Genomic DNA, 14,474 nt, shown 5'->3' with positions numbered 1-14,474 from the left:
AAAGTGAAAATGACTCACGACAGCATAGCGAACGTGACCAGCGTGATGGTCAGGCAGAAGATGGAGAGGGAGCAGCCAACATAACTGATGGATGAGAGCGCCACCTGGTGTCCTTTGGTCAGCTGCACAGAGAGAGGAAGCCGAGAGGGTGAGTTAGTGAGCTGGCTGAATGGAGAGGTGGAGGTTAGGGCCCCTCAGGCAGCCCCCCTGCATTAGAGAGGAGGCCTCCCTCCCCACCCACAGCCAGGGCTCCCGGACTGCTAGACTGCCTGCCCCTGTTTCAGGGAGACTCGAACCTGAGACAGGCTCAATGACCTTGCTCATCCCAGGGAAATGTTGGCATTAAATGCCTTCCTGAAACTCCCACATGGAGATCATCAGGAAGAGGCTCCAGAGGGCAGAACCCTGGACAGCTCCTCTGGGGTGTGGGCTGGGGGCTGGAAGGAAGGGAGAAAGGGAGGGAAAAACAGATCCCCACTCTGAGTGCTTCTGGATCACAATGCTATCACATGATGTCTTAAGGTTTACAGGGCATAGCAGATTTTGTTTTTACAACAATTCTGTGAGTTAGTTTATGGTTGTTCAGTCATTTCTGACTCTTCATAATCCCATTTGGGGTTTTCTTGGCAAAGATACTGGAGTGGTTTGCCATTTCCTTCTCCAGCTCATTTTACAGATGAAGAAACTGAGGCAAATGGGGTTAAATGACTTGCCCAGGGTCACACAACTAGTAAATCTCTGAGGGCAGATTTGAACTCAGGAAGATGAGTCTTCCTGATTACAGGCTTCATCCACTGAGCCATTGTAGCACCAATGTAATATTTACAGCACCCATGATCATGATAAAGATCGTGACTATAAGTACTGCATGACTTTCGATCACAAAACTGCCCCACATGAAAGAGCTACTAGAGATATTAGGGTACCATTTTACTGTAGAGGCAACTGAGGCTCAGAGAAATTCAGTGATTTGCCCACAATCATCTAACTAACAAGTACTGGAAGGCAAAGTTCCCCTATCACACAACCAGTTAACAAGAGAGAATGGGCTAAAGCCCAGGACACTCTGGTTTGGTCTTTCCATCATTCCATTTCCTCCATTAATACGTGATTATTCAATTCACTTCAACAGACATTAACTAAGCACTGACATATGCAGGACACTATGCTTAGGCTGGGGGATGCCAGAAGAAAGAAACAATCTCTACCTTCAGTGCTACTAGGAGTAAATGAAATGACTCCTCCCTTACACAACAGGGTTTGAAGTTGTAAAATCTGTTTTCAACTTACCAGTTCTGGCACTTAGAAGCTGTGTGACCCTAGGAAAGTCACATAACCTCTCTGGGCCTCAGTTTTCTCACTTGCAAAATGAGGAGGTTTGACTAGCTGCCCCCTGGGGTCCCTTCCAGTCATAGAGTTGTGACCATGTAATCCCAGAAAATGTGCATGTTTATATAAAGAGAGGAGACATTTCCAGGAGATTGTAGAGCTAGCTAAGGGTAACTAGGCTGTGCAGTGGTCAGAGCCCCAGGCCTGGAGTCAGGAAGACCTGAGTTCAAATCCAGCTTCAGATACTTCCTAACTGTGTGGCCTTGGGCAAGTCACTCAACCCTGTTTGCCCCAGTTTCCTCATCTATAAAACAAGCTAGAGAAGGAAATGGCAAACCCCTCCAGTATCTTTGCCAATAAAACCCCAAAAGGAGTCATGAAGACTAGAACATGGCTGAAAAGCTGAAAAACAACCATAGAGCTATAATTAATAATTAATCAATTTTTAATAATTAACACTTAACACTTCTAAACAAATTTGTCCATCAATCAACAATTATTTGTTAAACCACTATTAGGTATCATAACTTAAGGAATATCATAATGATAGTTATTATTTTATTTATATAGAACTTTAAACTAGACAAAGAACTTTACATATGATATCTGATTTTATCCACAACAATTCTTGGAGGTAGATATTATTAATAGTCCCATTTTAGAGAGGAGATAAACAAGGCATACAGACATTCAATACCTGGCCCAGAGTCACACAGATAATAAGTATCTTAAGGCAGGTCTCCCTGATTTCAAGTCTAGTGTTCTATGCACTGTCCCACCCGGCCCCTTAGCTTCTGTCCTGTGAGAGATACTATGGATAGAATTATATACAAAGTGTATAAAAGTTGTAGCAAGATCAACTTAAGCTGAGATTTGAAGGAAATTGGATTCCCAGAGGTGGGAGTGAGGAGAGAGTACCCATAAGGCACGGGGCACACATAGCCTGGGCAAAGTGCCAGGGATGGTCGAAAGAGAGGGTTAGATGTGAAGACCAGCAAAAAATGCCCTTGGGCTTAACCATTCAATACTCAAATCTACCCTAACTTGATATCATAATCCCTAGAATTTGCATCTCAGAATCTCAGATTTGGAAGAGATGAGAGCAGCAAAATAGAAGAGAAGTTTCTTGAGGCCAAGAACTACTTACTTTTTTTGGTCCCTGGTGACTAACACAGGGCTAGTCCATCCCTCAACAAGCATTTATTAAGTGCTTACCATGTATTAGGAGGAGACAGACAGCTAGGTGTCTCAGTGGGTAGAGTCAGGAAGACCTGAGTTCAAATCTAGCCTCAGACACTTATTAGCTGTGTGACCCTAGGCAAGTCACTTAATGCAATTTGCCTCAGTTTCCTCATCTGTGAAGTGAACTTGAGAAGGAAATGGCAGAACATTCCAGGATCTCTGCCAAGAAAACTCCCAGTATGGTCAAGGGGAGGGGAGATGGGCTGGCGCGTCAGGAAGAGTCAAACAAAACTGAACAACAACACATTTACCAGACACTGTGCTAAGTACTGGAGATAAAAAGAAAGAGGGGAAGGGGAGGGAGCAGTCCTTGACCTCGAGGGGTTCACAATGCCAGGTATACAACAGGCAATTGGATGGTGTAACATCCAGAGCGCTAGAGCTAGAGTCAGAAAGCCCTGAGTTCAAATGTGACCTCAGACACATTCCAAATGTGTAAGTCATTCCACCTCTGATTCCTCAGTTTCCTCATCTGTTAAATGAGGATAATAACAGCATGTGTTGTGAGGATAAAATGAGATGACATATATAACGCATTTTGCAAGCCTTAAGGCTCCTTATGAAGGCTAGCTGTTATTGTTATGATTACATAATGCATATATATTGAATGGATGGATGCATGGATGGATGGATGAATGAATGGATGGATGGATGGATGGATGGATGGATGGATGGATGGATGGATGGATGGATGGATGGATGGATGGATGGATGGATGGATGGATGGATGGATGGATGGATGGATGGATGGGTGGGTGGGTGGATGGGTGGATGGGTGAGTGGGTGGATAGATGGGTGGATGGGTGGATGGGTGGATGGGTGGATGGATGGAGGAATAAATGAATGGATGGATGGATAGACGAATTTAGCCCAAACTGCACTGCCATTTAGACCTGAGAAGCTCCAAGGGAGACTCAGAGCACAATAATCCTAGCTCTAATCCTGGCTCTGCCCCTACTTGGGGTCCCCTGTACCCCAGTTCCACTCCCCCTAGCCCCGTGATTCAGAGAGAGGCCGAAAAACCCCCAGGAGCACAAGCTGTGCCTGTCATTTCTGGGAATCGGTGTTATTGAAGTCTATCTTCCGGAGCAACTGGGCCCCAGCAGGGGGTGTGTCTGTGGATGAGATAACCTAATAGGTCTTTATTCCTGCAAATGTGTGTGATTCTCAACTGGGTTAACCAGTCAGGCACCAGAGCAATGCAAGGTGTTCCCTGGACTTGTGAAGCCCCATCTCAGGCCCCAGGGGAAACCTTCATGCATAGCCATGGGGTCTCTGAAGCAGCTGGGGTAGAGCAGAGGGACGTGCCACCACCCCCCATGTCTCATCCCCCCAAATATCACTAGCATCCCTATTTTCATGGGCCAGGCTACAAATTTTCTGCAGAGCAGGTGAGTTTTGTAGAACGCAGGGGTTCCAGGCAAAGTGGCCACAGAGAAAGTGCTGCACGTGGCTAAGAAATGCAGCAGGAGGGAGATGGACAACTGTTGCTATGATACCAGAGACTGCTCAGAAATGGGATTCTCGCTGCCTTTGTCTTGGCCCTAGGATGCTCCCCCACCCTGAGATGAAGCAGATGCCTTCCTGGCAGGCTCAGCATCAGAGCTGACATGCACTTGACCAGGCAGGAAGGTTCTTCTGCTAAGCATTCTGGAGTGTCTGGAATATCCCAGGATTTCCTTATCTCTGACCCAGAGTTTGGATGAGGATGCCTCGAGTCACAGAAAGTCAGAGTTGGAAGGGGCCACACCGGAAATGAGATCCGCTCTCTACAAACCCAACCAAGACAGGACCAGGCAGCCACTTGCCTGAAAACCTTCACTGAGGGAGGCAGCTTGAGAGAGGAGGATCAAGGGGCTAGATTTGGAATTAAAGGGCTTGGCTTCCAGTCCCGGTTTAACCACTGACTACCTATGTGATCATGGGCGAGTAACAACCTCTCTGGGCCTATTTCTTCCTATTCGAAATGATGATGCCTGGCATATAGTAGGTGCTTAATAAATGTTTGTTCATTTAATAGCTCTAGTCTGGCTTCTTAGACCCCTACAAACTCTAAAGTAATCATCTCAAAATTAAATATTTCATATATAAGATATTAATTAATATAATTATATATCATACATTATATAAAATATTTTATATTGTATTAATTAAAATTAAGGTAATGTTTATGTAATATTTGTGTGTTTTGTAACATTTTTTGTTTAGTCATTCTCAGTTGAGTCCAATTCTTTGTGACCCCTTTTTGGAGTTCTGTTGACAGAGACACTAGAGTGGTTTGCCATTTCCTTCTCCAGATCATTTTACAGATGAGGAAACTGAGATAAACAGTTTCCCCATCTGTAAAATGGGAATGATGATGGCACCTACCTCCTAGGGTTGTTGTAAGGTTCAGATGAAATACAAATTGTAAAGCACTTAGCATAGTGCCTGGCTCATAGGAGACACCATATAAATGCTAGCTATTTATTATTATTGTTGTTATTAATTCCTCACAACAACCCTTTCAATAGGCACTATAGGGGTCCATTTTACTATCTCAGAGGGATTATGTGACTTGTCCATGATCTTCCTATCAATCATCATGGAAGTCAGAGCCAGAGTCCTGTGCATTCAAGCACAGAAGTCTTTCCACTGTACCTCATTGCCTTAATTAATGCCATATTGCCTCTCATATTTTGGGTCACTCACCCTACCATCTATGGGCTGGGACAGTATCAGTGAGTTAGAATTTCAGGGATGAGATCACTAGATAGCAGAGCTTTAGGTAGCTAGGAAACCACCCCAGCCACTGATCTCCTGACCCCAAAGAGTTTAAACACAATCTATAGAGCAAAACAGGTATCAACCAGGAAGGAAATTGGACCAATAAAGCCTTGTTGCAGGGAGGGAACTCTGGCCACTGTAGGCGGGATGGATACAAGTCACAGGGAATACAGTCAGGGAGGCCAGTTAGGCCTGACAAATGGTGATCATGGTCCCTACCTTCCTGAGTCAGACAGTGAAGTGTATAGTGAGATAACTCAATAATTCAACAAACATTTACTAAGGTACCTTCAACATGCAAGGCAAGGGACACTAGGGAGTAGTGCCTTAGAGCTATAAAGGCCGGGTTCAAATTCTGGCTCTGATTCATACTTGGCTATCTGACCATGAATAAGTCAAAATCTCTCAGTTCCCCCAGGCAACTGGAGAAGTAACAGACTGAGTTCATGAACTGTTTTGATAGAAGGAGCTTCCATATCACTTTCAGGCTTGGACTGAAAAGCAAAATAACCCCCCAAACACCATGCAAGGCCCCATGCTAGCTGCTAAGGAATGGAAGACAAAAAGGAAAGCCAGTTCCTCCCCCCAAAGGAGTTGACATCCTTCTCACCAATAAGGCAGTGAGTAAGCCTAGACACTCCATCCACCTGTGAGGGTAAGGATGGTGGATATGTATGATCAATCAACATGAATTTATTAATTACCTACTATGTGCCAGGGTCAATGTGTCATAGTAGAAAACTGACCTTGAAGCCTTTAGTTAAGTCACTTGACTTCTCAGGCCTCTAGGCAGCTCTCTAAGACTAGATAAGCTTCAGAGAATGCACTGGTCTGCATTGGTAGATGGAATTTCTTCAGGTGGGAACTCTCTAGACCAGTAATAATTATAACTAACATTTATACAGCACCTACTATGTACCAAGCACTACACTAGGTGCTTGGAGAAATTGTTACATTTGCAAGGAGTCTAAGGGGACACAGTTCTGTGGCCTAAAGGGGGTCTGATGGGAGATCCCTTCTTCGAATGACAATTTGTTCGATATGGAATAGTAGGAATTGGACTAAATGACTGCTGAAGTCCTTTCCAAATCCCAAATTCTGGGATTCTACAAATCACCTGATTTCAACCTGAACCTTAGAAACCATTTATTATATCACCTCCATTTTACAGATGCATGAACTGAGGCTCAGGCAGGAGGGCAGCAGACTTGCCTTAGGGCAAAGAGGAAGAACCAGAACATAGACTCAAACCCAAGCCATCAAATTCCCAATTCAGGGCTATTTCCTTGCTGTCTACCCTATGGATGGTGTTGGCGTCACCAGAAAGAATCGTCAGGCCCAGACCATAGAGCCTGCAACAGCATCCAAAAAATGCTTCATTAGATCATTCAGTGCCTTAGTATTTTCTCATCAGCAGAATGGGAATAATCATCCCCACCCTCTTACCAATTCATGGGATTGTCAGGATTATTAATGAGTTCCCCCCTGAAACCCCTACACACACACACACACACACACACACACACACACACACACACACCCTCCTACTTCATTTTTCCTACCCTGAGTCTCTGGAGCCTGGACCTGGCCATGGATGAACCTCAGGGAGATCCTGGCAGCCAAGCCTGGATAACTTGGTTATTTGTTTATGGCCATCAGAGAGTCTTGGCAAGGCCCCTTACCCCAGCTGAAGCATTTTCTGGCAAGGAATAAACCTGTTTCTTTTGCCCTGAGTACAGACTGCTTATAAATTTTCACATTTTATTAAATGAGAATTCGCATTAAAGGCCAAAATGGAACTCTCCTGCTCTCCACTGAGCCTAATGGAAAGCCAGGATTCTCACCCAAAACTCCATCCCAAAGCCCACTTGGCCTTGGAGTCTCCATTCTCCCCACCCCACCCCCTTCCACAAAGTCTTTGCTGATTCCTGTTCCTATAAAAAAAGCTTCTAGGGATTAGACTCCTTCCAAATGTACTCGTTTCACTGAAGGTATTTGTTGGAAAGAAGCATACGTAAGAACACAGCCAATGCCTCACCTTCATTCCACCATTCGATTTATTTTTTTTGCTTTTTTTTGGAGGGGGGAAGGCAGGGCAATTGGGGTTAAGTGACTTGTCCAAGGTCACACAGCTAGCAAGTATTAAGTGTCAAGGCCAGAATTGAACTCAGGTCCTCCTGACTCCAGGGCTGGTGCTCTATTCACTGCACCACCTAGCCACTCCTACCTCCTTTCAATTTTATGATATTCAACAAATACATAGAGTTGGAGGCAGTCTTATCAAAGAGAGAGAGCATTAGCACTGAAGTCCAAAGCCCAAGATGCAAATTCTGGCTCATCCACTTACAAGTCAGTTCACCAATTTGGGCCTCATCTATAAGATGAGAGGTTAGACTAGACAACCTTGAAGGTCCCTTTCCAACTCTGGATCTAGACTCCCAGTCTTGGAGTATGTATGTATTAAGTCACTGTACTAGGTACTAGGGATTGCAAAAACAAGAGGAAAACTAATTCCTGCCTTCATGAAGTGTCCATTCTATTGGACACTGCAATGACTAGATGATTGTCCCCAACGTTTACAATAATTAAGATTTATTCAATTCATTCATTCATTCAATAAATATTTATTAAGAACCTTGTATGGTCCAGGCACAGTGCTAAGAAGCAATGAAAATGCAAAAACAGTCAAAAGACAGTCTTCGCCCTCAAAGTGCTTACAATCTAATAGACAGACCCACAGTCTCTAATAAACTGTGGTTATAAAGATCAAATAAATTATGTATGGAAAGAGCTTTGAAAACTCTCCTAAAATACTATAGAAATACAATGTGCCATTAATATCATCACACACCAATGGAGTTTGAACCTAAGACTCAGCAATGCAGGTTCAGCAGTCTACCCACTGTGGGGGAAAGTCATAGGACCTGGGTTATAGAAAAACCTCAGTGATCAGAGGAATAGAAATTTTGAGCTAGAAAGAACCTTAAAGTTCATTAGTCATAACTCCCTTAATTTATTAGCATTTGGAAAATGGCTACTAGATGCCAGGCATGAGAGATAAAAGAATGAAAATGAAAGACTCTCTGACCTCAACAAGCTTAAATTCAATCAAAGGAGATGTGTGCATGTATAAGAATATGCTGAATTAAAACAAGGTAATTGGTGGAGGAGACTAACATCTGGAAAGGGGAGCAGATCAAGAAATGCTTCCTTTGCAAGGTGAGTCTTGAACTGAACTTTGAAAGAAAAATGGAGATTTTTAGAGGTGAGGAGAGAATGTATTCCAAGCACAGCTAGTACAAAGGCATGGAGGTGGAAAATGAATAACATGTATGATGTGAACAGCAAGAAACTCAGTTTGCCTACACAGTAAGGTGGGGAAGGGAAATGATTTGTGAGCAGCCAGAAAGGCTGGGATGGAACCAAAGTGCGAAGAGTTTTATATGCCAGAGGAATTTGCAATTGTTCCTAGAGATGATTAGGAGCCATGGAAGTTGTTGAGTAATATAGGGACGTGAGCTTCAAGATCATGTTGGCAGCTGTGTAAAGGATGGCTTGGAGGGTGGAAAGAAGGGATGGAGGGAATGGTGGTAGAATTAACAAGACAGGAGAAGTGATTAAATATGGGTGGGGCAAAGGTAACTGTGGAGAGAGAGGAGAGTTGAAGATGGTAGCAAGGTTAGGAATATGGAAGCATGGTGGTGCTCTCAATGGAAATCGGGAAGTTTGGGAGATGTTTTGAAGATATAGAATTAGATCTAGATGTCTATAGAGGTGTCAATGTCTAATGTGCAGAGGGTAATGGCAGAGTAGAATTAATTTTCTCATTTTATAGATTAAGGCCCCGTAAAATCATGATTGAGTGATTTATCATATTCTTTCTTCTATCCATTCTTCCTTTTGTTCCCCTTCTCTTTTTCTTTTTACTTCATTCCTCCTCCATACTCTTCTTCCTTTTTCTTCTTCCTCTTCTCTTCTTTTCTCTTTCCTTCCTTCTTCCTCCTTTCCCTTTCTTATTCTTTCCTTCTTTTCCATGGGATTCTACCATCCTTCCTCTCTCCTTTTTATTTTCTTTTCCTAACTCCCTCCTTTCCAGCCCCTGCCTTCTTTTCTCTTTTCCTTCTTCCCTATTCTCTTTCCTCTACTCTCATTCTTCCTTCTCTCCTTCCCTACATTTACCCTTCTTTCTCTACTCCCCTCCCTTATTTCTTCTCTTTCTCTTCTTTTCCTTCCCTCTCCTTCCTTCTCTTTTTTCCTTCCTCTATATTTTCTTCTCTCCCTTCCTTTCTCCTTCCTTTCCTTTTTTTCCTCTTCCCCCCTCCTTTCTTTCTTCTTTATTCCTTCTATATTCTTTCCCTCTAACTATGAGTAAGTCTCGAGAAAAAAATAACAGGAGAAGGTCAAGTGTGTTTTTAATCCCATTTTTCACAGCCTTTCATGCACAGGAGTTACCTTATAAATATTTCTAGTGGCAGTTTGTCTCTATCCTTCACTAGGACATTCATTCCCAGGGGGCAGACGTTGGTTTTTGAAAGTCCATGGGGCAGAGACTCAAAATGATATCAAATCAAACTTAGGTATCTATCCTAGATAATGTTCTCCAGTCTGCAGAATACACAAGAACTAGCAAATTGTGACCCAAAAGGTTAAACCTGTGCTGGAAAGCTCTTTGCTTGGATGTTGCAGAACCATAGTATCTCAGAGCTGCAAGTATCTCACTGAGCATCTGGTCCAAACCATACAGGACCAAGATTCCTTTCTACAATAGTCTCAATGATCATTCAGCCTCTGCTTGAACTGGAAGGGAAGAGTGAGGTCACAGCAAAGGATTCAGAAGTATGCTCTGCATAGATATGATAAATGCTAGGTGTTACTGGAAGCGGTCATTTCCATGCCATGCCAGTGACCAATTGGGGCACCTGTGAATCCTTCAGACCCAGTACAGGTAGCCTGTGTGAGAAATGCCTAGGGTCATACATTTACAGCTGGAAGGAAACTTATATTGGTAGAATCCTACATCTAGGGAATAACAAACAACTCCAGTATCTTCGCCTAGAAAACTCCAAAACGGGGCCATGAAGAGTCAGACACAACAAAAATAGGATTAAATAACAACAAACAAAATATATCTAGGGCTGGAAGGGACCTCAGTGGTCAGAGTCTATAGCCCCTAATTTTATGAATAAGAAAACGGAGGCCCAGAGATGTTAAATGGGAATGCCGAAGGTCACCCAGATATTTACTAAATGGAAAATCTGAAATTTGTACCCACGTCCTCTGATTGCAGTATACCACATTTCCTCTATGTATTATCATTCACTTAACCCTGTCATGTTGTTGTTCAGTCATATCCAATTCTTCATGACCCCCTTTGAGGTTTTCTTGTCAAAGATCCTGGACTAGTGTTCCATTTCCTTCTGCAGTTCATTTTACAGATGAGGAAACTGAGGCAAACAGAGTTAAGTGACTTGCCCAGAGTCACACAACTAGTAACTCAGATTTCAACTCAGGCCTGGCATTCTATTCGCTGTGACACCTAGCTGCCCTTAAAACCCTGGCTACTGTCTTGTAAAATGATCTTTTAAATCTACTGAAACTCATAGATATGAAAGGGGGGGGCGGAATTGAGCCAACTTCTGCCCAGATCTGAGAAGAAGAGAAAGAACTAGGGTCTTTCTGGAAACCGATCCTTCCTGATACCTGCCAAGTTACCCTATTGCTTTTTTTCAGGCATAAAATCTTTAAGAATTTCCAATTTTGAGGCAAGAAGGGGTATGTGGGGGGACGCATGCATTTGTTGAGCAGGGGGAATGTTCAATTCTGTAATTTATCCCCAAACAGCCATCTTTTCCATTTAGGATGCAGACTCTCCTCTCCCCTCTTCCCCTTCTCCTAAGATGCAAAATGAAGCTGGATATTAACATGCGTTCTGCAGCTCTGGAGTGAACAAACCCAGCCATAGCCTGGCCTTGGCCATCTGCAATTTTGCCCCTATTCATTGTGATGCATAGACAATTTTAATCTCTTACTGCCTCCTACAATCAGAGAGGTGAACTTGCCCTGACATCCTGACATAAATATGGTGCTGGGAGCCCTACAGTCCCCACCCCTGCCCTAAATCAAAAAATCCTGGGACCCCCTAAACTCTGCCTTCCTCTCCCCCTCCCCTACCATGTGGCTGTCTGAAATAAACCCTGGAAGGGAGGCTTAAATTCAAAAAGTTTAACGAGAAACATTTATTGCTTAAAAATCCAGAATCAATGGACCTTTGCAGCTTTACCTTTAAAGGGCAATCTGACTCTAATTAGAAGAGAAATGAATAATTAACTTTGACAGGAATGGATGGTCCAGATACATGAAAATCCTGACCCCCACCAATGAGACAAATGTTTCTAATTGCCTCCAGGAAGGCTGTTCTGCCTGAGCCTGTCGAGGCCTTCTTTGACTTAGACAATGTGTATATATAGCCTAATAATAATCCCACGTATTAGCTCCCCATATGCCCACACAGTGCTGAGGGAATGGAGAAGGCTTTACAAATTAACATGTTGATTGCAGCTCCCTGGCCTGAATTTGGGGGGGCAGCCCCCCGGGGAGCCCTGAGGCTTCTCCAAAGGATGATGTGATAAGGGGATGGAGCTAGATAACTCCGGGTTGGAGGAAGGGCCGCACTAATCCCATCGCCCCACCTCCAGCATCCCACTCAGGGGTTCCGCCTATCCTGTAGCTGAGCAAAATCTTCCAACTGTGGTACAGAGAGATGTCTCCCTGGACCCCCAGAAGTCTCTCCTGCTAAAGAAAATTGGGGAGCAATGCTCCCACCCACCTAGTGGGGGCTGGGATGACTGAAAGGGTCAAGCAGAGCTGCTTTTCCAACTCTCTCCTTGGCCTCTCTCCAGCTTCCTGAGCCTCATTTTCCCTGTGAGAAGCTGGCCAGTCTGATGTTGCTGCTTGCAGCAGCTTCCCCAGGAAGTGAGGGGGAGAGGGAAGGGGAACCATTCCCCCAAGTGTGCAAAAGATTTTGCTGGGATATTAATTAGAACCTTAAGAGGCACTTGTGGAAGCAGGAGCCCCAGGAATGATGTCAGGACACAGTAGGGGCCTTTTTCATTAAACCTTTCAAACAGAGAGGTGTTTTTCTTTGAAAATAACTATAAGGGAGGAACACAGGTTAGAGAAATCAGGAATGATATCGGCATGAGGCATTTTTAAGCCAGATTTCCTAGCAGACTCATTTTTGCAAGAAGATAAGCAAAAACACAGACTCCCTTTCCTACTTGTGTTCCTTCAAGATAAATAGCACATCTTCTCTGCTTTTTTTCTTTTAAGACTATGGCCAGGCATCGGAGAGGAGACAGATCACCCCCTAATGTGCACCCTTGCCTCTAGCCCAAATGCCCTTTCAGTTCTAAATTTATGATCCTATGATCCTGCGATTCCCAAAGGAAAATCCTCTATTTTGACCGGAGTCTATCCACTCTTTTTTTTTTCAGCTTAACAACATTAAATGAAGAATTTGCCATTGCACCAAGCCTGGAGGCATGTTTCTGGCCATATAAACATAATAAAACCAGGAATGTGGGCCTGCAGAAAGATGATGGCCTTAACTTAGCTTTGTGCTCACTCAAATTCAAGACCCAAAGAAGCTTAGTGGCTCACCCAAAACTGGGACCTGAAACCTGAAATGTGTGAGGTTGATGTGAAAAAAACCTACCTCATCGAAAATGAATCTAAAGGCCACAAGGCATTAGGAGGAGTTACAAGGGCCCTCTAACTCTTTGTCAAATAGTTGCCTGGTTCAACAGACTATGTGTGATTCTGTCTTGGACTCAATAGGTAATCTTAGCTTACTGGCACTCAGTCTGAATTTTAGTCTTCAGTTAGGTGGTGGCTCATAGAATTGTCAGCTTGCTTTTATCAAAGAGAGGTTTTCTAGTCACTGTGCCATGGCAGACAGGAACCAAGGTGGACACTAGGCACTCTGAAGAGATGAAATCCAAAATCTTATAGGAGAAAGAAACCTGGAAACCATGAGACCAGCAGGACACCATCCAACCACAAACAAGAGATACCAACAGTGAACCTTGTCTATATACCTAGCATAGATCACATGCACCTTAAGACCAACAGGAACCAGACGCAGAAGAAACAATACAATAAACTCATGAGAAGACATCAGTGACTTTGCAATGATGAAGTAATGAGTTGGCCCTCCATGCAAGCATCCTGGTTATCAATGTTCTGTAGTGTAAGCCATAGCCATATGTGCTCTCTACTGGAATCCCTTAATGCATGTTCCCTGGCCACAGGTACTACCTGTATATGTATTTTCTAGGTGTCTTCAGTCTTTACTCTGTTGGTATGGATAGTGAGAGAATTTTTCCCCAAGTATTTCAGGAAAATATTCTGTCTACTTGTCTTACTATTATATTTCAATAAATACCTTCACTTTGAAAAATTGTGTCCTCAGGATGACTAGTAGAATTAAACCCATTGATGGGGGCTCATAAACTTTGAAGCTGTTATATGGGTGAGGATTCAGTGAGCGCAGAGAAATAGAGATTGATTGTAGATTGTCCCACAAGCAAGAGAGGGTTGCTGCAGGTGCCTTACCTAGTGCCTAATATAGTACTTGGCACATAGGGAATGCTGAATAAATGTTTCTTAACTGACTAATTACATAAGGAAAAGTATACTGTCATTCTCTCCCAATTCATCATTGCGATGTGGAAGTGATTCTGGATTCTTGGAGATTATACTAATCAGAACATAAGTTCTAGAAGATATTACTAATATTGAAAGTTTCTGAGTGTGGGCCCAGAAATGACCTGTATATATGTATGCTGTCTGAGATCAGTCGGAATAAATTCAGAGATGCTCATTAACAGAATGGAATGAAATTCTAGGGCAGCTAGATAGAGCTCAGGATCTGGAGTCAGGAAGACTTACCTTCCTGAGTCCGGAGTTCAAATCTGGCCTCAGATACTTACTAGCTATGTGACCCTGGGCAACTCATTTAATCCTGTTTGCCTCAGTTTCCTGATCTGCAAAATGGACTAGAAAAGGAAATAGCAAACTTCTCCAGTATCTCTGCCAAAAAAACCCAAATGGGGTCACAAAGAGGCAGACATAACCAA

At 43.4% G+C, this 14,474-nt stretch overlaps 1 protein-coding gene across 2 annotated transcripts in view; it reads right to left on the bottom strand.

The window, feature by feature from the left end:
• Window positions 1-14,474, bottom strand: part of LOC138170670 (adhesion G-protein coupled receptor D1-like) — a 476,753-nt gene that overhangs the window by 143,695 nt on the left and 318,584 nt on the right. For both annotated transcript variants that reach the window (XM_069100393.1, XM_069100969.1), the window contains one exon: window positions 19-122. In XM_069100393.1, the coding sequence (XP_068956494.1) occupies window positions 19-122 (104 nt within the window). The remainder of the gene's footprint in view (window positions 1-18; window positions 123-14,474) is intronic.

Source organism: Petaurus breviceps, unplaced genomic scaffold, assembly GCF_028583685.1.
Source record: "Petaurus breviceps papuanus isolate PSGF00001 unplaced genomic scaffold, PetGlider_PUasm1.0 100, whole genome shotgun sequence".
NCBI lineage: Eukaryota > Metazoa > Chordata > Mammalia > Diprotodontia > Petauridae > Petaurus > Petaurus breviceps.
This window is presented reverse-complemented; position numbering and strand designations above follow the sequence as displayed.